Genomic DNA, 23,369 nt, shown 5'->3' with positions numbered 1-23,369 from the left:
TGCCATTATAATTGGGTAAAAATACCTGTAGTGTGTACCCAGCTTAACTCCTTATTTCTCTGGCCTTGTTTGGGGGACACCGGGGACATTGGGCTATAGAGAAGGACAGGGTGAAATGGCACTTTAAGAACTTCTGGTAACTTAGCCATAGCTCCTCCCTCTCTATACTCCAATTCCTGTTTCTTAAGTCTACTTTAAGTGCCCGGAGAATGGGCTATGTTTGGGCTGTGAAGCAGCCCAATTCTGTTTTATGCCTCCTGTTACAGCCGGCAGCTGTCAATCATCAGTGACAGAGCACAGCACAGACGATTGTGCACTGGAGAGGGGGATTAGAGGTACTGTGAAGGTACCTTCTCTGCCGGCCCCCCTCTTCCAACTCTCAATTTGCCTTAATGGGAGCTGGGCACAGTCGCCGCAGGCTGTGCCCCTCTTCCATTGCTGCTCCTGCGCACAAGCAACCGCGGTCCACTGCGTAAAAAGGGATGGCAGCAGGTAAGTGTACCTGGGAGAGGGCGGGTGTAAGCATAAAAATGAAGTGTGTCGTTGTGGCCGGGTCCTGGGTACCGGTGCGACAGCCATCTTGAAATAGACTGATTTAAACCAGAGGGTTTAACTCACCGGCGCTAGGCGTCATGTGAAATGTTAATGAAAATGTTTCTTTAATAAATAAAAATGTATTTTAAATGTGCGCAGCAGCGCTGGGTTGGTATCGGCCAGCACTGCAGCAAGTAAAGGGAGTGTAAAAGGGTGTTTTAAATAAAAATAAATGTAAAATGTTTAGTGTGTTTACCCCTCTGGTGCTGCGCGCTGGTTAACTCCCGATGCTAGGCGCCGGGAGTGTAACAATATATATATAGATATATATATGTGTGTGTGTGTGTGTGTAAATGTGTATTTAAATGCAGAATGTATGTGTAGGGTTGTGTAAAATAAATGAAGAGAGAACTTGCCCTGTGCTGGAGCTGTAGAGGCAGCCCTAAGTCCCCTTCACTCTCCGGCAGCCAGCTTCAGTAACTGCCAGAGGGATTTAACTACCAGCCTCCTAGAATCAAATAGGCCCAGGAGGTGCAGTGCCTCCTGGGTGTCCCAGGAAGCGAAGTCCCTAGTTGGAGCTCAAAGAGCTTGAACTAGCAACAGGGCAGGGACTGCTGCCCCGGGATCTGGTTGCTCTCCCCTGGTACTATTTTTGGCAGGGAGCAGAGCCAGACCCTGGCGCCCAGTCGCTGGATGCCAGTTTGGGCGGGAAATTTAAAAGATAAATCTCCCACCCCAGACAGAGAGGCACCAAGGGAGGAGAGTGGGCTGAGCCCACTCTCCCTGGCAGCTTGTGGACCGGGGGGAAGTATACTCTCCCCTGCCATTAGCATCTTTCTTTCTCTCCTTGGGGACTAATATATCTCCTCTCTCTTGTTTGAATGCAAAGCATCTAGCTTCATCCAATAGTTGGTTGGGATAACTTCTACCAAGAAAATTATCATGCATCACTTCAACTTGTAAAAATCCTCTTCCAAAGTAAAGTTGCGTCTGATCCTACACATCTGTCCCTTTGGATTATTTTTGATCCACGGTTTGTAATGTCCACTATTGTAATGCAAATATGTGCATGAGTCAACACGCTTATTGTAATTGATAAATATTATCTTATTATCATCATTTACCGAGAGGATGATATCCAGGAAATTAACAAAATTCTAACTAAATTGGTGAGTAAACTTCAAATTATAAGTGTTAGTGTTCAATAAATAAACAAATTGTGATGCCAATTGGGAACCCCCATTCCAAATAATAAACAAATCATCAATATAGCGGCTAGAGAGCACCAGGCTTGCTACAAATGGACCACCCCAATTGAGATGCTCCTCGAGTGCTCTCATATATATGTTGGCAAAACTCGGGGCAAACCTGGTGCTCATGGCTGTCCCCAGTGTCTGCAAATAAAAAGTGGATACAAAAAGAAAATAATTCTGTTTCAATATAAACATAATCACCTCCAAATGAAAGTCTTGGTGTCTCTCAGAGATATTGTGTTTATTTCTAATTGCTTCTTTAACAGCCTGAGTACCAGCACAGTGTGGAATATGCGTATAACGGGCCTGGATATCCATTGTGAGAATTAGGATTAAAATGTGCATAGTATCTCTGATATACAATCTCTGAGAGACAACGCAACCCTGAAGGTAATTATCAACATAACAGAATAGATTCGAAGTTAAGGACCCTATACCCGAAATAATAGGCTACCCTGGTGGTGATGTGAGTGATTTGTGAATTTATTATTATTATTTATTTATTCATAAGGTGCCACATCATCATCATCATTGTTTATTTATATAGCGCCAACGTATTCCGTAGAGCTTTACAATTGGGGACAAACACAGTAAACTAATAAACTGGGTAAAATAGACAAATAGGTGAGAAGACCCTGCTCGTAAGCTTACAATAGCGCCGGATACAGAAGCAAGTAACAAATAGATGAGGTAATATGTCAGCAGCACAGACGAGTGTGAGTAATGCTATGGGGACTCACACAGAGTGCAGCAAAAGACATAACAGGACGTACGAGGGACAGGAGACAGACGTGGGACAATAGGTAGAGATGACCCTGCCCTTGAGGGCTTATATTCTAATGGGAGGGGTGGTGAGAGACAGTAGGACCAACTGGGAGAAAAAATTTAGTTGGGAGTCGAGATAGAAGAGGTGATTGATATAATGGTTAGGAGGTGGTAGGATAGGCGATCTTGAAAAGGTGAGTTTTGAGTGAGCGTTTGAAGGAATGAAGGTTGTGGGAAAGTCGAGTCAGATGGGGTAGGGAGTTCCAAAGATTAGGTGCAGCATGGCAGAAGTCTTGGAGGCAAGCATAGGAGGAGTTAATGAGGGGAGAATTAAGGCAGAGGTCAGAGGCGGAGCGAAGTGGATGGATAGGTATGTACCTCGAGACAAGGTCAGAGATGTAAGGGATTTGTAAGTGAGGGTAAGAAGCTTGAACTGAATTCTGAAACGGATAGGGAGCCAATGAAGGGATTTACGCAGAGGAGATGCAGAAGAGGTGCGGTGGGATAGGAAGATGAGCCTAGCCGCAGCATTCTGTATGGATTGAGGGTCAGAAATGCGAGAGTGAGGAAGACCAGTGAGAAGGAGGTTGCAATAGTCGAGACAAGAAATGATGAGTGAATGGACCAAGATTTTGGTTGCTTCCTGAGAGAGGAAGGGATGGATTTTTGTAATGTTACGAAGGCAGAAATGCAGCATTTGGTGCAGGACTGGAAAAGAAGGGTAAAGCTGAGGGCTGAATCAAGGGTGACTTCAAGACAGTGGGCTTGGGTCACAGGAGAAAGAGTGATGTTGTCAACCAAGAGGGACATATTGGGAGGGATAGCAACATTGGCAGGAGGAAAGATGATGAGCTCGAATTTGGGGATGTTGAGTTTCAGGAAGCGCTGTGACATTCAGGTACTTACAGCAGAAAGACCGCTAGATACCTGGGTTACGACAGCAGGAGAGAGGTCATGGGAGGAAAGATAGATTTGCGTGTCATCTGTATAGAGGTGGTATTGGAGGCCAAATGATTGAATGAGTTAACAAAGAGAGATGGTGTAGAGAGAGAGAGAGCAGAGCGCCATGGACAGAGCTTTGTGGGACTCCAATAGAAAGAGGAAGAGGTGGGGAGGAAGAGCCAGAAGCAGACACACTAAAGAGCAGCCAGAGAGGTAGGAGACAAACCAGGAGAGCGCTGTTTCACAAAGACCTATGGAGTGAACGGTGGTGAGAAGAAGAGAATAATTGACGGTGTCAAAAGCAGCAGAGAGGTCAGGGATACAAGAAGAGAGAAGTGACCATTGGACTTAGCTGAGAGCAAGTCAATTGTTACTTTAGTGAGGGCAGTTTCAGTGGAGTGAAGGGGACGAAAGCCAGACTGGAGAGGGTCAAAAAGACAGTGGGAAGAGAGAAAGTGGGTCAGATGATTGAAGACAATTCGTTCTTTGGTAAATAATAAAAAAACAGTGTTACAGGGTGTTGTGAAAAAAGAAAATTATAAACTTCCTTTGTTATCACCCCATCGGCGAAAGCAAAGTTTAACATAACTTTCAATTCCAACTGAAACTGGCTAGTTGGATCTTTTTTAAGGACCTGATGAAAACTGACATTTTGCAATTGTCTAAGGGCCTTCTTAACATATCCAGGACTATGACTCCCGCACCCCTTTGTCTGCAGGTTTAATAATAAGCTACAACTCATTTTGTAAATTTTTTAAAGCTCTTCATTCTGATTTAGATACATTATTTCTAGCTAGATCATTAGTCAATTTTTTATTACAAAGGACCTCAAACTCATCCAATGTATTCTTGTAAAATAATTGAATCGCTGGACTTCTGTGTCTAACGGGATAGAATTCTGATATTGTCTCAAACCTATTTCCATCTGACATAACATTTGAATTAATAATTTCAAAAAGTGTCTTGTTAGAGTCACCCGAGAATTCAGAAATATTACTCTCTTCTCATAGTTCTTCCAACATATTTAGACTTTCAACGTCTCCCGAATCTAGTAAGATCGGAGCTCAAACCTTTAAATAAGAGTCATAGTTGTCCTTCATCCAGTGTTTTACTAGATAAATTAAACATACCTTTTACAGTTTCTGTTGTCTTTTTGGATCCCTAGTCCCCTCTCTTCTTTTGTATTCTGTTTGTCGTTTTGTGGTCTTGGGGGCTAAGACATCAAACCTTGTCTGATGTCTCCAAGTATCTGTTACCTCTAAAAAATCCAATCTCTGATCAGCATGTTGAAGCTTTGGTCTATCTCCTAATGACTCAAAGCTACCTCTCCTTTTGGCCTTTTGGTTATCTTTTCTTACAGGAGTATTGTTGGGGGGCAGCTCATACTCCCTTCCTATTCCTCTCTCTTGGTCCCTACGCCCTATAGGGTTATTTGTCATAAAGTGGGGAAACAGGAAGTGGGGTAGAGAGGAGATGGAGCTAGTGCTTGGTTAATAGAAGTTGTTAAAGTGCCAGTTCGCTCTGTCCTTCTCTATACCCCAATGTCCCTGGTGTCCCCCAATGGAGTGAGAGAAATGGATTTTATGCAAGTATAAATATCCTATTATCTATTCATATCTTAAGGGAAGGTGAAAGATTCCTGAAAGTTTTCAGTTTAAAGATAAAATTGCATCTGCTTTTCATAATTTGTATGGAACCATGGAACTTCTTGAATAAAAATTCCCTGAATCCTTTACTTATAGTATGAATGGATATTATGGCTACACAATTCAGCTCCTCCTCACAGTATTTATAGTGATAAATATTTTCCGTAATAGAGAAAAATAGACTTTCCTAAATGATTCTATTTCATATTCCCATATACTTGTGTTTTGGATATTCCATTTGACATTTTTAAAGCCTAGCTTGAGCTCTCATATTTTATTTGCTAAAACAGGACTTAACAGATGGCCTCTAATGCTGTTTTTATTTTGTTTTATTATCTTGTAACTTTATTCCAGCTTTTTGCAAAACATTTGCTACAGAGACAAGTTTCAAAGAGTTTTTTTAATCAGAAGTTTTTTTGAATATTATATTACATGAGGAATATAGTTATAAAAAAGAGTGGTTATCGCTTATTAAAATTTTTCTATCTTCCACTTTGAGGTGACATTGCTAACCTTGGAGTAGAGAGGGTGCTTGGGTTAGCGTAGGCACTAATTCTTAACTGTGAAACTGTATGAATTCAAAACTACTCCTCTACGATGCCCATCCACCAATAGCTCATCAGATTTGTAATTTGTGCACATAAAGTAGGGTCCTTTTTTTAAGCTGGACAGCAAGGAATTTTTCTTTATTTACTTTTGTTTTATTTGCAGCACCAGTGTTCTCTATGAGGACACTTCTGTATGAAGAGCGGTCATCAGCACAGTTTTCGTCGCTTCTCTGCCACCCCACCTCCTCACTAACACTCCCAAAGAGGTCACCTGGTCAACTGTAGAGAAACAGTGAACAGAGGCCCAGTGACAATGGTGATCCCACAGCACGGCTTCGAGACCTGAGGCAGTGCAGGCACAATAGCCTCCAGTGTCTACTGTACAGGCTGAGGCAAGGCTAACTGAGGTCTACGCCACAGATAGCCTCCACGCTAGGGACGAACAGGACAAGGGGATCTTTCTCTCTAGGGACAGAAAAATGTTTGGACTGGGCCAACAGGGGAGTTGCTTTTCCCCAGTAGTAGAACTTCCTCCTTTGGGGACTTTTGCAGACGGGAAATACCTACGTACAGACTAATGATCACCTCAGCAGTGCCAGAAGCTCTTCACCATCATCATTGTTTAGTATATGACACCACAGAATCCGCACAATCAACAAAATATAAACAGAAAAATATATAGCAGCAACTCACAAACTTCAAGGTGGATAGACATTTGGCAGGCAAGCAAGAGAGGAGAAGATTGCAGTAATCAAGGTGGGAGATGACAAGAGTATGGATGATGGTGGTTTCCAGGGAGAGGAAAAGAACAAAACTTGACAAAGTTGGAGGTGACAGGAATGGGCAAAGGACTGGATGTGGGTAGTGTAATTGAGGGCGGTGTCAGTGATGACCCCCAGGCTGTGTGTGTGAGGAATAGGGGAGAGGGTTATACCATCAACCTTAAGAGATATTAGAGGAGGGAATGTGTCATTAGGTGGTCGAAAGATAAGCTCAGTTTTGGATGATGAGTTTCAGGTACTGTCCAGCCATCCAGGTGGAGATGGCATGGCAATGATGCAGTCAGACACACGGGAGAGGAGAGAGGGTGAGAGGTAAAGGGAGGAACGATAGATTTGAGTGTCATCTGCATAGAGGTAATATTGGAGGTCAAAGGGGTGGATGAGTTGACCAAGAGTGAAAGAGTAAAGAGAGAAAAGTAATGGGCCATAGGGAACTTAATCAGCTTGAGGGACAGGAGGGGGGGAGCAGATGGAGTGGGGGGGGGGGGGTGGTGGTGGTATTAAACAAGGAAGCAACAGTGCTACAATTGCCAAGTGAGTGAAGAGTGTCAAAGAGGAGAGGATGATGGTCAACTGGAAAATATGGTCCTTCGAGTTAGCCAAGTGTAGATCAATGGTCACCATAGTAAGGGCAGTCTCAGTGAGCCTGGTGTGCCGTGGTAGGGTAGATTGATGGAGGTGATGTTTGAAGACAGGGGCTGCTTCATCTAGGACTGCGGTGATGGTGGACTTGTAGTAGGAGAGTGCTGTGTTAGGGCAAGACAGAGGCAGAGGACATGGGAGAGATTGGATCAAGGCTGGCAGAGCAGCGGGAGAGAGAAAGATTATGCAGGTTGCATAGTGTCTACAAGGTTTTGGGTGTAGGCGTGGGAGAAGGATGTAGGGAGAAGTGGAATAAAGGAACTTATGGTCAGAAAGCAGGAATGATGAATTAGAGAAGTCAGAGATGTGAATATGATGGTAATCATGGTGTGTGGAAGAAGAGGTTCAAAGGGTGAAACCATGGGCTGAAGTGATGGAGATGAGTTTGAAGGTAGAATTACCATACTCTAGCTGCTTCTCTTTCTTAGCATTAAAACTGGGAGACTTTTTGCCTATGATTGATTCATTTATAGACTTCTTTCCCAAGTCTATTGTTAGAGACTGCGTGTGCCCTTCTTTCAGCAATTATATATAGGTTGAGTACTGATCTATTAGCCAATCTGTGCTATCACTGTACTCTCATTTATATAGCGCTTAAATATCGGCTTTATTAAGCCACTGTGTTCTGTTACTGTGCTCTTTATTGCAAATTATACATCGGGAACACCGATTCCTGATAACATTATAGCCCACTCTACCACATCGTTGAAAAGTTTCTGATTCTATTTAGGGGTCACTGAATTCCCAACAATTTTAACACTATATTTGAGGTTGCGTGTTCTGTTGGAGATGAGTTCTTGTTTGAGTGGCTATTTCAGTTCTATCCTATAGGCTTTGTTAGTAAAAAAAATAAAATAGTGATAATTGATGAGCCATTGGTGGAGAGGTATAGTAAGGGAGGAGCTTTGATTTAATACAGTCACACAGTTAAGTATAAATACCCTCTATAACCCAAGTTATCAATGTCCCCACAAATGGAATCAGAGTAGTGGATTTGTAATGCAGTTAAAAAGGAGACAGTCACAAAATGGTTAGATATTTTTTTTTTGTGAATATGGCACTATTCATTTAAACCTTTTTCTTGAATCATAATTATAATATTATGGTAACTAATGATTATGTATGATAGTCCATGTTCGTTAATTCTGTCAAGAATTAAGATTGTGCAACTTACACACTAATACTCTGATACCTTGTAATACACATAACAGTATATAACTATGGGCTCTTCCTCCCATGCTGATACATGTAATTAATAATTTGTATTTGTAGGAGAAACCACTGGCTCCCAGCAAACCAGACACGAGTTCCAACCTTCTCAGCACTCTGTGTAATGGCAGCATGTCCAGACAGAAGCCCTCATCTGACGGAATACATAGGATACGCGTGGAATTTAAGGTTTGATATTACCTTGCAGCTTCTTTCATACTAATCATTTCTGCACGTAGAGATAGTGCATTGTTAGAAATCACCATATAGCTTCCTGAAAGAACACTTAGGTTATACATATACCCAGGTCATAATTGGTTCTTTTGTTTTTACAGGAGGATTGTGAGGTGGGCAATGTTTGGGAGATGGGTGGTCTTAGCATACTTACAACTGTACCAATCACCCCACGTGTGGTTTGCTTCCTTTGTGCCAGCAGTGGAAATGTTGAGGTGAGTTTAGTTTGGACATCTTTACCTTTACTTAACTGACATTTAGTTCAACATCAAACTTTTCTAAATTGATATCAATTGTGCAAGGCTGTAGGGCTTTGCCTTGTTTGCTCCCCCTTATTTTATTCCTTATTTTTTTCTACATCTCCTCATTTAATTGTCTGTATGTTTTATTGCTTCTTATCGCCTCCTTTATATGGTCACCATCCATGTATCTCATCACTGTACTTTTCTCCTTTCATGTCTGATCTGGAAGTTTGTGTACTGCCAAGTGTGTTGTGAGCCCTTTCATCGATTTTGCTTGGAGGAAAGAGAGAGACCTTCTGAGGACCAACTGGAGAATTGGTGTTGCCGGAACTGCAAGTTTTGCCACGTATGTGGTAGACAGCAGAAGACCAACAAGGTATGTATCAGTGTTATGGGAATATTACATTGTGGGATGAAGTAGTGTCACAGTAATGCATTTTTTATGTGTATCAATGTTAAACACAAGTACCACAACATGGTCCCTACTGCTACAACACTGGGCAGTGTAGATATAGGTTAGGTTCTCCTACCCAGACCATACCCACTGACATGGCTATTAGCGAATATTAAATAGAGTCTAATTGAAAGAAGTAGTTTAGATTGTTCCTCAATAGTGCCACCCCATTACATAGTCACATACTTCTGTGTGAGTGAGGCACAGCTCTGAGACTAATATATTTATCTGTGTCTGTATATGTAAGTATGATTTATATATATAAGTAGGAGTTCTATCTAAATAGCAATGAAACAAATCAATACATCGTGTTAATGTTCGTGCCCAGTATCCCACCATTTTCAAGCTGATACATGCCAAAATGCACCCCATTTCTTTATGAAACTGTTGCTTGGCAGCCTAGGACACTACGCACCAATAGCACAAAGTTAAAACAAAGCTTATGAGAAGCAATCACTGTTATAACAAAAGTAACAGGTCAGATACTATCCACAACAATGCAATCATACAACTGAAACACCTCTAATTAAGTGAGTGATAATTGTAACTAGAAATATTTGGGGATCACTGAGCTTAAAAACAAAACAAAAACATGCACCCTGCAGTAAAGATCAGTGCTGTGATACAATATGAGCAAATGGTGTTGGGCAGTAAGGTTAAATACCCTAAAGTGATAAAGTAACCCATGCCTGCAGCCCACAAGGGGGTGTTTAGCCACAGGGAGCATAATGGGTGCAATGCAGTAACACATGGGATTTAGAAAGCCAAGTTAAAGCAAGTGCTTACAAACCTGTGGGGTGGATAATCTACAAAGCATCAAGACCACGCTTAGCAACAGCCATGGCCGTACTAAAAAATAAAGTAATAACAGTAATGTCACATGCATACAATACAAAACATACATACAATACAAGGAAATATTTTTATGATACTTAAATAAGTGTATTACCTGGTTCTATTACATGCTGTATCCCCACTCTTGACTTTACTAGTATATAAATTTGAATATTTTGTCCTTCTCTTTTTTTTTTTTTTTCATGTAGCAGCTACTTGAGTGTAACAAGTGCCGCAACAGCTATCACCCAGAGTGCCTGGGACCAAATTACCCCACAAAACCCACCAAGAAGAAAAGAGTCTGGGTGAGTTTTTATTTTTGTGTGTGCGGCACTGCATGCAACAGTGTAATGAATAATGAATTCACTTCTATATAAAATACAACTCTGTGACTGTTGTTGAAATATCTGGAATAGTATTTTGTTCGATAGCCACAGGTCACTTACTAGGACTGGTCTGTAATAATTAACATAATGGCCTAGATTAGCAAATTTGTATTGTGGACATCTTCCTATTGGGAAATCGACTTGTTAGTATTAGTTGTGAAAGTTTAATTTCTACCTGCCAGTAAAAAATAGTAGATTACCGTAAAAAGGTCAGTGAATTGTGAAGTAATGTGACGGTCAACCAATGTGATGTGGGAACAGACCAGGATATAAACGGTTGTCTGCAGTATCAATGAAGCATTCATTTCAGCCTGGATGCATGTGATGCAGTTGATTGTGGCAGACGAGAATTTGGTTGTATTGTCAGTAATGCTCTTTACTTAGTTCCTGAAAGTTGATTTCTACATGATCATTTAATGGCACTCCTGTACATTGCGTAAAAGTACATCAGACTGCATGACAATGGACATCTGTATCGTAAAACTGCTATAATGTCTGTTTAGCATGTCTCCTTCCTCTGACTTACATTCAGTACATAATAAAGATTCTGGTGATGGGAAAATATATAACTGACTAATTTATTTTTGGTTGTTTTGTTAAGTAGTTTTGAGTGGCATAATATTGAGTCATGCCTACAATCTTCAGAAAATTATAGATTTGGTGCTAACTACTTTTTTGTACATTATTCTGATTTTGTTCCTTAGATGTATGTTGCCATATTTTGACATGTCTCTTGCTCTCTTGTGTGCCTTCGGTTTGTACTTGGGAGGAGGGAGGAGAAGCTGGACCCCAAAATGTATAAATTATAATTAACGTCGAGATGCAGGTGGAGGATTTCTGTTTTGTAGGGATTTCCATTCACTACTTATCCTATTGTTTAAAAGGCTAAAAAAAAGTATGTAAATACACTCAGTGGCCACTTTAATATATACACCTTTCTAGTATTGGGCAGAGCTTCCCTTTGCTCCCCAGAACAGTTCTGATTTTCTTTGTGGTATGGATTCAACTAGGTGCTATAAATATTCTTTAGAGATTCTGGTTCATGTTTACATGATCACATCACGCAGTTCTCAGTAAGTCAGTATATCGGCCTACAAACGAAGGATTTTTCAAGGAAAAAAACTAGAGGGATAGGATACGATTGATTATGTAAATCTCTTTTTCCACAAATGGTAATCCTCACCATGCATAGGCATTATACCGAATCGGGGTCGTGTGTACACTGTTACTTAAAAGACCTGATTGCACTTAAAAATACTTATATTATGCACTGTTTTGGATACTGAACCACCTACATGTTATAATCAGTAATCCCATATCAAGGAATATCTGAGATCAATTAACGTTCAGCATTTAAACAGGATCACTTACACACAATCCACTAAATTTATACTCTTCATCAGTCGTTTGTAGTCTTCAAAAACAGAATCAATATGAAACATATGGTATAAACCAAAGTTTCAGTCAAACCTTTTTGCAGCTGTATTATCTAAACTTGCAAGACATTCCTTTGAAGTGTTGGTCTGTATCATGGTTATATATCCTGTGTGTCACAAGTTACAATGAGTCTCAGAACAAAACACCAATCCGTACAGCAGATTGGGATATCTTATTGTTCACACTTTTCCGCTCTGTATTAGTGAGCATGTGAATATATAGGCTTGATTCTGGTCCCAGTGCCGCTGCTCTTCATTTATATGTCTGGGAAAAAGGAGAGCAATTCATAGTAAAGCAAGGTTTGAATTTTTGTTTACTAAAAAAGATAAAATTTCACTTACAATTGTTAAACTAATATCAGGCTTATCGCCATCTCATGTGTCCCAGTGTGGTCTGAAGTTGCTGCACATTTGTCCGCTGCTCATACATGCTGCAAATCTCCCATTCCACTACACCCCAAAGGTGCTCTGTTGGACTGAGATTTGGAGACTGGAGGCCTGTGGACTACACTGAACTTATTCTTCTGTTCTTGGAATTGGCTTGACATGATGATTGCTTTGTGACATGGCACGTCATCATCCTGCTGGAAGGAGCCATTAGAATGTGTCAAAGTGATGCACATGGTCATCAGTAATGCTCATATAGGCTGTGGCATTTAAACAATGCTCAGTTGGTATTAAGGAACCTAATATGCCTATAGCCATGAAGATATTTCCCACATAATTATTATATGACCCACCAGCCTCCACCGGTGAGCCTGTGCACACTGTAGCCTCAGTTTCCTGTTCTTCACTAACAGGAGTAGAGCCCACTGTAGTCTTCTGCTACTGTAGCCCATTCACTTCATGGTTTGTGCTTTCAGAGATGCTCTTTTGCATACCACCATTGTAATGCAAGGTTATTTTTGTTACTATCACCATCCTGTCAGCTTGAACCAGTCTGCCAATTTCCCTCTGACCTCTCTCATTGAAAAGGTATTTTCATCTCAGAACAGTTGCTCACTGAATGTTCTAAAATCTAGAGACTGCTGTGCGTGAAAATCCCAGGAGATCAGCAGTCTCTTATTGCCAGATAGGGCGGTATTTCAATCATTCAACAGACAGTCACTTAGATCACATTTCTTACTTTGACAAGATGGATCTCCTATGCCACCCTGTCTGTTGTTTCTGGGAACCGGCTGTGCTTACTTTGCCACCGTTCCCTTTCGTTATCCCAAATGTGCTCTCATGCCGCAGTAGGAGGGGCTTACAAATGCTGCCACCACTGGACTCCTTACCGGCATCCAGTACCAGGTTTCTTCTGGGTAACTGACGCTGCAAGTGTACCCCTTTACTTGCTTCCCTGGGCTGGTACTCCGGACCTCTTACTATGGATCAGGGTTGCTGTGGATTGATCCCCGCTGGCCTATCACACTGACCAGGTCTGCAGGGTAGCAGGCAGAGCGGCGGCACCAGAAAAGCTTGGTCCAACCTCAGAAACAGTCGGAGAACGGATTATATTTAGGGTCTAATCTGCAGGTCACAGGAATACAGCAATATTGAAGATGTTTTCAAGCAGGTCTTTGAAGAAAGATGTTTATTTGCTCTCACACTGGTTGAAGGTACCGGTGATCAGGTCAGATGAAACAAAAAAACCAACTTTACAAGCCAGTGCCTTTTTTTTTTTTTTTAAAAAAGTTTTATTTTTGAAAGGTCGCAAACAAGCATCAGTCCAATATAGTATCCGTAACAATCAAGTCAAACAAGTTCAAGGACCTATGCATTCAGTGTATATCATACAGAACAGAAGCATAATATTGACCAAATTTTAACTAGGGAGAGAAGAGAGAGGAAACAGAGAAAAGAGAAGTTGGTCAGGGAGAGATAAACCAGTTAGACTAGGGGGGCGGTGTGGCAAAACCGCCAATTGAGGAAAAAGAGGGGCAAAGCAGGAGAAGGGAAGAAGAAAGAAAGAAGGGGAAGGCAAGGGAGGGGAGGCGGTAAAGAATCGAGGAAGGGTATCAAGTGGAATGTTGCAGGGGAGTCAAATGGCAAAAGGAGTTTGAAATTGAAAAAAATGACATCAACGGTGCCCAAATTTTGTTAAATGATTTAGAAGTATTACGCAGTATGCATGTCATAAACTCCATTTTGTATGAGTGACAGACTATTGATAATTGCCTGCAGAGTAGGCACGGTGGCCTGTTTCCAATTAGTGGCAATTTGACACAGCGCTGCAGAAACTATATGGCGGAACATTTTGGTTTGATGTGTAATAGCAGATGGAAATCCAAGTGGGAGAAGGAAAAACCTAGGAGAGAATGGGATGTCCACCTGCAGAATCTGAGACGCGAAGTCCCTTAGTTCCAACCAGAATGGGGCAAGCTTGGGCCACTGCCACCAAATATGGAGGAAGGTCCCTTCCGACGAACATCCTCTCCAGCATGAGCTGGATATGTCCGGGAAGATTTTCTGCAATTTGGTTGGGACCAGGTACCATCGATAAAGAAGCTTATAGGCGTTTTCTTTCAGCTTCACACAGATTGAGCTAGAGGCCGTGTTAGACTTTATTTCATCCCAATCCTCTCTATCCAAAGGGCCTTCCAAATCTTCCTCCCAGGCTCGCTCATGGGAGTCTTGGATGTCTAAGTTAGGGACTCTCAGTTCCCAATATAATTGAGATATAAGGCCATTTGTAGAGGATCGTCGGAGAAAAAGTGATTCGAATGAGGTCAACGGCCTGATTCTTAAAGTTAATTTAGTGGTGGAGTGAAAATTTCTAAGTTGTAAGTATTGAAAAAAGAAGGTGTTGGGAATAATAAATTTGGTTTTTATTTCTGCGAATGAGGGAAAAGAAGCGTCTTTAGTGATATCATTAAGATAATAAACATCATTCCTTTTCCAAAATTCAAAGGATGAGGCTATACGACCTGGTGGAAAATCTGGGTTGTCAAAGAGAGGGATGATTGGACTAGGAGCCGGGGCGAGATTAAACTTTGTGTTTGCTCGGTCCCAGATTGAAAGCGAATGTGATACAATTGGGTGATAAGTAGCGGACCGAGGACGCTTAGTGCGAGGGAGCCACAGGAGAGAGGAAGCGGAAGAAATACCTAGGCTCTCCGCTTCAATCGAGACCCAGACTCTGGAGGAGCCTGAGGAATTCCACAAGATACATTGGGCAAGTTGCGCTGCCAAAAAATAGTTCCTAAAGTTGGGGACCCCCAAGCCACCGTCCCGTGTCGATCTTTGTAGAACAAGAAGCCGTACTCTTGGGCGCTTCCCACCCCAAATAAATTGTGAAGTGTAGTGTTGTAAGAATTTGAATACATACGGGGGGATGCATATGGGAAGGGCTTGAAAAAGATATAGTAACCTGGGTAAAATGTTCATTTTGACTGAATTGATGCGTCCAATCCAGGAAATGAGATTCTTACTCCAGGTTTCTAAGTCAGATTTAATTTGGGATAATAGTTTTGGGTAATTAGCTTGGAAAAGCTCAAGCCAGTGCCTTTTATACAGTTTGGACACAGGCTTTTTTTTAGAATCAGGAAGCAATGTGTTTACACAAACATGGATTTACATACATTGCAAAGTCAGCAATATTTACACTTTTCTATGAAATTCTAGAGATGCTGTGATGTCCTGCATCACATGCTGTTTATAATGTTCAGAAAGGTTTGAACACTCTGACAAAAGGCCACACAGTAACGACTCCATGCTGGGCCTTTGGCCAGAGCAGGCATTTGACACTTCATCACAAAACTTAGTTAGCAATTTCTGCTATCAGACTCCCTCCCCATATGCCTAATTGGAGGTTTCCACTAGCAACCTTACAAACTCCAAACAATGACACTTCAATACAAAACACATCCCAATACACAAAAGACCTCCATCCACAAAGGCTCATTGTATCAGATATATACATCAGAATAAGGCATTTCCTTTAGAAAGGTTAAAACAGAAAAACGAATTTTCTACCCTGGTCTCAGAAATAACGACTTCCTGTCTCAAAATATACACAATATCAAAAATAAGTGCATGTGCAATTATATAAATAAGCGCCCTGCGCTATTTCTTTTGAATAAATTTATACCAGAAGTTATTTATCAGTGATCCAGTCACACTTACCCATATGGTCTGACCATATCTCCATGCTTTTATACATTGTGTTACCGCCACATGATTGACTGATTAGATATTTGCATTAGCCAGTGTACCTAATAAAGTGGCACTAAGTGTATGTCAACAGTCATGTATCTGTTCCTGCAATATCACTCTTACAGACATGGAGCCTACAGATCTGCATCCTGTCATACATTGTTGCCAAACAGAAAGAAATGCTTATAATTTTTCTACAGTCGCTAGACGTGTGAATGAAAAATAATAGGAACTCCTCATATTTGCAACTTCTGTTATGTGACTAACCCTGGATTTGAATGATCCACTACTTTAACTGCCAGGACTTGTTTTATCGCTTGGGCTTTAAAGCGCTTAACATTATGATGTGTAATACAACTAATCACATTTCCCTGTGTATGTGAAACTTTCTTCTTCCAGATCTGCACGAAATGTGTTAGATGTAAGAGTTGCGGGTCCACTACTCCTGGTAAAGGATGGGATGCACAGTGGTCACATGACTTCTCCCTGTGCCACGACTGTGCCAAACTGTTTGCTAAAGGTAACATCATAGAATATCTAAGCAAGTCTCAACGGACAGTAAGAAGCTGGCATAAAATGCAATTCATAGCAGATAACTCGAATCGAATTAAGTTGAAGTAAAAGATAGAAATTCATAAGTATTAACATGTTATCTCTTTGAGACAGTTGTAGATTCAGAAATTTCAGCTAATGTAATTGCAATTTTTATTAAAATAATTTGTAATTTACTGTGTACATTCACGCACATTGTGTTTGGAGGGGTACATGGCTGTTTGCTAGACTTTGAGCTCAACTTGGTACCTATGCATACCTAATGAAGTGTTTTTCCGCTTGATGTTATTCTGTTTAGACATCAGATTGTCAATCCCTTTTTGACTTCAGTCCAAGATAGTTGCTCTCCTAGCACCTGCCACATTTTTCAAGTCAATAGCTGCTGAATTAACTGAATGCATTTAATCTTAATATATGTTTTTAGTTCACAGACAAGAAAACGGTAAGGTTTTGCAGGAAAGCTTTGGTGAATTGTGTTTGTTATAATTTAACAACATCTAAGCAGCCATACCACCAAGACCAGTGTCCTATAACTTTCCACCAAGTCTGAAGAAAAGTGTACATTCTAATGGTGGTTATATTGAGTACAGTGTGTTCAACAGCTGATGATACTGTGAGGTTACGGCCCAGTTTCTGTTCACTCATCCGATACTTTCTTCATGTTTTTTTAAAGGGAATTTCTGTCCTCTGTGTAACAAGTGCTATGATGATGATGATTATGAGAGTAAGATGATGCAGTGTGGAAAGTGTGATCGCTGGGTGCATTCCAAATGTGAAAACCTGACTGGTAAGATCATAGCAGAAACTGCTTTCCTTCATGTGTTTCTAGTACATATCATTTTCCAGTCACTTTCCAGATCTAGTCTCCATTTTTATGAGAACCATGATCTTTTTTCCTCCTAGATAATGAGTCATTGAAACTAAATTTTATTTCAGTCTATATAGTACTAAAAATTTTTAGTTGGGCAGTGTTTCTTACTATGAAAGCATCCTTATTCAAGCCACTGTATATGTATCCCTTCCAACACATATAGTTATTTTTACAGTGAGTGTATTTACTTGTTTGGCATTGTATGCCTCCCTGTGTCTTAATACTCATGTACATACACAATTTACCAACTTACATTTACATAACTGGCAGCTGAAAACCCTTTAAGTGGGGCAATGGTTACTATTAACCACTCACTAATGAATAGTTATTGGTCTTATTACCTATATAGATTTTTTTTTTGTGTGTTTTGATGTACCTTTGTGTCAGTCTGCACTCTGTTTTGCATTATATATGTTTAGTATTTATTTTGTCCAGCTCTTATATCTACTGTACTACTCTTCCTGAGTACCTGGAGATAATGGATGTTCACTTCTGAATATTCAATATCATCATCTGACACTTGTTATGTTTCTGTCTCCAGGAGGCATATTTAACATTTTGTAATTCACAGAACTCATGTGGTCTGAGCATGACACTGATGTTCATGACCTTCTCAGTAAATAGACCTGATCCCTGGCAGCCTCACTTTTTGTTGGTTGCAACCCTATATGGGCATGGTGTATTACCTTATACGGTGTGGGTATCTGTATTGGGCACTCTAATGGGCCAAAAATGAATCACCTTTTTCTGAACGGTTAGGAACTACAGTCATGGCCAAAAGTTTGAGAATGACACAAATATTATTTTTCTCTTTCATCCAGTCTGGGGGACACTGCTTACCATGGGCTGTGGAGGGGAGCACGGGAGTTGGCACCTAGCTAGTTAATCTTTAGCACTGCTGACAGACCCCTCCCCTCTACAATTCCCCCGCCTCTTCCTCCTCAGTTTTTTTTTTAGGTGCCCATGGAGTTGGGCAGTGTTTTAGCTACTGCAGGTAATTTTTACTTTGATTTTATTTTATTTTCATTTTATTTCTCTTTTATCTTGGTGGCAGACCTGGGAGTGTGTTCTATTATAGAGAACACACTCCCAGCATAGCAGCGCAGGCACTACCCTGTCAGATGAGAGTCAGAGGCTCTCACTGACAGAGAGAAAAGAATAAGGTGCCTGAATAGAGAGTGACAAGCGGTCTCTCCGGACCGCTGTCACTCCTGGAGCCTCCCCGATAACCGGCGCTGCCACTGCAGGCATAGAGCGCTGGTTATCGGAAATTACAAATGCCGGCGGCCATCTTGGATCCGCGGAGGAGCGAGTAGAAGAAGGGGGCCATACCAAGATCCCCCCTCATACATAGGAGGGGGCATCGGGGTGCTAACCGCTGCGGAGACCTCAACTCTTGAGGTCTCCACTACTCTGCCGCATACCATTTTTGATTTAAAAAAAACCGGAGCAAGCTGTAACAGAGAGACAGCATTATCAGAGGGGGGGAGCTAAGATATATAGCTCCCCTGCCCTCCAGAGAGAAGTGGATTAGCCCGGTCTTCTGGCGCCAAGGAGAAGCCCGGGAAAAGGACACAGATCAGAGGGAGCAGCAACCAGGACACTGCTGTTGGACTTCTCACCTGTTTGGCCTATGGGCTAAGTATCTGACCTTTTTAAACACATATTACTGTATTTGCTGACTACAAAGTGGGCTAGTAGGGGTTATATTGTAATTCTCCTACTTGCCAAGATATTATATTGTGGTTTAACAAATTACAAGTACAACTTTTATGTCAGATTAGTTGATTACTTGTTTTTTCCCACTATTATCTCTACAGTCTCTCTCTCTCAGCGAAATCTAACAATTTAAGTCTGTGTGTTTGGAGTGCCTTCCATTATAAAAATGACAGATAAAGGAAAGGGCCCTATGGCGAAGTATTTCACATGTTCAAGATGTAATGTAAAATTACCTTGTGGGCAGAAAGACCCGTTGGCGCTCTGCTCTGTCTGTGAAGCAGGGGTCCCCCCTGCGCAAACCCAGCATTTCCAGCCCCACTGACGGAGCAACCGGCCTGGGTGGCCTCCTTGACACAGTCGGTTTCCTCTTTAGCACAGATGGTTTCACAATCCAATCAGTTACTATCTAGTGTGGCAGCCTCGGTGGCTAATAATGCTAGTACACCTTTGGGCCTCCCTGCTACCACAGGTTCTATTGGAACGTCTATACCAGGACCTTCCTCATTGCTTACGGACCAGGCCCCTGTTCCCACAGAACCGGCATGGTCCGCAGCATTTATAAAAGGTTTGGATAAACTAAACCAGTTACTTGAATCCCCAAACATTCCGCCTGCTAAAAGGAAGCGGCCTAGATCCGCTAATACCCTTATGGTCCTTTCAGACTCTGAGGGGTTTTCAGAGGAGGAGGGGGAAATAAATTCTGATCCTGACCAGGTTCAACCTTTGGTACAGGAAGAGAACACTAAAAGCCAATTTATTGATGATTTGGTTTTAGCGGTGAGACAAGCGTTGGACCTCCCAGAACCGGAGGATCCTACTCCTAGAGACAGAAGTCTCTTTAAGAAGGCCAAAAGGAAGGCTATCCGTTTTCCTCCTTCTGTAGAACTCCGAGATATTGCAGAGGGAGCCTGGAAACAGCCTGATAGAAGGTTCTCTGTTCCCAGAAGGTTCTCTTCCCTGTATCCATTGCAGGAGGAAGACGTGGCTTGCTGGGAGAGTATTCCTAAGGTAGATATTCCAGTAGCCCGTTTTGGCCAGACACACTTTACTACCAGTCCCAGGTTCAGCAACTCTGCAGGATGCCAATGATCGCAGAGTGGAATCCCAGCTGAAATCTATATATGTGGCTGCGGGTTCTTCCTTTAGACCCACACTTGCTTGGGTTGCTAGAGCCATGGAAGCATGGGCAGACCAACTGGCAGAGGCCTTACAGGACTCTGATTTACTTCCCCTGGCTTTGCATTTGAAAGGCATCGGGGTACCTTTATGAGGCGGCCCAGAAGACAGCGTCTGTGTCCTCCTCTATTCAGGCTGCATCTATTTCAGCAAGAAGAACGTTATGGCTGAAATCCTGGGAAGGAGATTCGGAATCAAAAAAGTCAGTTGAAACCATTCCTTTTTCAGCAGCAGGTTTGTTCGGCCCGGAATTGGATACTATGATTTCCCAGGCAACAGGGGGCAAAAGTACTTCTTTGCCGGTATTCTCAAGTAGGGGCCGGACTCCTCGGGTCAGCTTCTTTCGTCAGCCCTTTAGGGGAATCTCCTTGCCTAGAGGACAGTCATTTAGAGGTAGACAACCAAATGCTAGAGGCTCCTCTGTCAGGGGTAGATCCTCGTTTGCAGCTAGGTGCCAGGCCTCCAAGACACAGGAGAAGCCTGCGTCCTGACAACTACTCTAGTCTGCCGGAGGTGGCGCCAGTGGGGGGACGTCTGTCTCTGTTTCGGGAACAATGGGCAGCGTCATCCCAGGACTCTTGGATTCGGGGCATTATATCAAGGGGGTACATGATAGACCTGCTGGGTCCGGTACCACATCGTTTATTTGTAACCCCGCTACCCCGAGATCCAACAAGAAGACAGGCAATACAGGCCTGTGTCGCCTCTCTTCTTTCGCAAAGAGTCATCTGCAGGGTCCCAGACAACCAGAAGGGACAGGGGTTTTATTCAAATCTGTTTCTGGTCAAGAAGCCGGCGGGTCCTTTCGACCCATTTTAAACCTAAAGAACCTCAATGTACACTTACGGGTGGACAGATTTCAGATGGAATCCCTGAGGTCGGTAATAAACGGCTTAGTGAAGGATCAGTTTATGGCTTCCATAGACATAAAGGACGCATACCTCCACGTTCCCATTTGGAGCGACCATCAGTCTCTCCTAAGATTCACAGTGGGGTCCTCCCGCTATCAGTTTCGGGCCCTTCCCTTCAGCCTCCCCATAGCTCCGAGGGTCTTCACGAAGATCATGTCGGTCATGGCAGCGGGTCTTCACTTAAAGAGAGTTCAGGTCGTGCCTTATTTGGACGATCTGCTCATCAAATCCTCAGAGATTTGCTTACGTCAGCACTTATCCCTCACCTTGGCAGTCCTCGAGAGCCATGGGTGGCTGATAAACTTAAAGAAATCCCAGATATCAACGCATGGTCTTCCTGGGGCTTATCATGGATACCAGTCGGCAGAAGGTGTTCCTGCCTACGGAGAAGATCAGTTCAATCCGGGCTATAACAACTCAGGTCTTGTCCTCTCCCAATCCCTCAATTCATTTGTGCATGCGGCTGCTTGGGAAGATGGTGGCCTCCTTCAAAACGATCCCCTTTGGTCGGGCTCATTCTCGATGCTTCCAGTGGGATCTGTTACAGAAATGGTCAGGATCCCACATACAGTTGGATCTCCAGAGGATCTCGCTGTCTCTGGGGGCGAGAGAATCGCTCCAGTGGTGGCTGAATCAGGATCACATGTCGGTGGGCAGGTCTTTCGCTCCATGGATCATAGTTACGACAGATGCCAGCCTGAGAGGTTGGGGGAGGCGGTAATCCTGCACCTCTGGCTCCAGGGACTTTGGTCGGTTCAGGAATCAACCTTCTCAATAAACGTGTTGGAGTTGAAGGCGATTCTTTTAGCCCTTCGGGGGGTCCAGCCCCTCGTTCAGGGCCACCCGGTCAGAGTTCAGTCCGACAATGCCACGGCTGTGGCATATGTCAACAGACAGGGAGGAACCAGGAGGGCAGCCGCAATGAAAATTGCAGCTCAGATTTTTGTTTGGGCAGAACAGTATGTTCCAGCAATATCTGCAGAATTCATTCCAGGAATAAAGAATTGGGAGGCCGACTACCTAAGTCGAAATCAAATGATGCTGGGGGAGTGGTCACTCCATCCGGAAGTATTTCAGTCTCTAGTTCAGAGGGTCTTCCGGATATAGATCTCATGGCCTCCAGACACAACAAAAAAGGTCACAGGTTTTGCGCAAGGGCAAGAGACCCCTTAGCGGTGACAGTGGACGTAATGACGATGTCATGGGAGTTCAGGTTGGGATACCTGTTTCCTCCGATTCCCATGCTTCCTCACGTGTTTAGACGAGTAAGGCAAGGCGGTCTTCCGGTAATTCTAATAGCTCCCTCATGGCCACGCAGAGTGTGGTACGCGGACATAATCTCTATGGCGGTAAGACAGGGATTTCGTCTGCCGTCACGAGACGACCTTCTTCTTCAAGGTCCCTTCCGTCACCAGAATTTACCTCAGCTCAGTTTAACGGCATGGCTGTTGAAGCCAGCCTCTGGAGGGCTAGGGGTTTTTCCTCCATTGTAGTGAACACTATGATGCAAGCTCGAAAGCCAGTTTCGGCTCGCATCTATCATCGGATTTGGAGAGCCTATATCAGATGGTGTGAAAATAGAACATGTCACACGTCCTCCTTTCGTGTCCCTCGCTTATTGGCTTTTCTTCAGGATGGCCTGGAAGCAGGGCTTCGTTTAGGTTCCCTAAAGGTTCAGGTATCAGCTCTTTCAGTTTTCTTTCAACTGAAATTAGCGGATTTGCCAGATATCAAGACTTTTCTTCAGGGAGTCTTACATATTCAACCTCCCTATGTTCCGCCTACAGCACCATGGGATCTTAATCTGGTACTGGACATGCTCAAAGGGCCTCCTTTTGAGCCCTTACTTGAGGCAGATTTTAGGTGTTTGACCTGGAAGGTTGTTTTTCTTTTGGCAATTGCATCGGCACGGAGGGTGTCGGAATTAGGAGCTCTGTCTTGCCGGGAACCGTATCTGTTTTTTGTTTTTTTAACTATTTATTTTGAGAAATAGCAATCATGTACAGATAAGAATGAACAAATAATACATTTGCAGGAATAGAAACAAAAACAGAGAACAGTACATATCATGGGTATCTGTCAATGAAGCTGAAAAT

At 42.6% G+C, this 23,369-nt stretch overlaps 1 protein-coding gene across 1 annotated transcript in view; it reads left to right on the top strand.

Moving 5' to 3' along the window:
• KMT2A (lysine methyltransferase 2A) overlaps positions 1 to 23,369 on the top strand; it is a 173,984-nt gene that overhangs the window by 59,294 nt on the left and 91,321 nt on the right. Inside the window, 6 exon segments of the mRNA XM_075190790.1 lie at positions 8,385 to 8,510; positions 8,657 to 8,770; positions 9,027 to 9,173; positions 10,295 to 10,390; positions 16,444 to 16,564; positions 17,270 to 17,383. Coding sequence (XP_075046891.1) covers positions 8,385 to 8,510; positions 8,657 to 8,770; positions 9,027 to 9,173; positions 10,295 to 10,390; positions 16,444 to 16,564; positions 17,270 to 17,383 — 718 coding nt within the window.

The sequence above is a fragment of the Mixophyes fleayi genome, chromosome 11, assembly GCF_038048845.1.
Source record: "Mixophyes fleayi isolate aMixFle1 chromosome 11, aMixFle1.hap1, whole genome shotgun sequence".
In the NCBI taxonomy this organism is placed as follows: domain Eukaryota; kingdom Metazoa; phylum Chordata; class Amphibia; order Anura; family Limnodynastidae; genus Mixophyes; species Mixophyes fleayi.
This window is presented reverse-complemented; position numbering and strand designations above follow the sequence as displayed.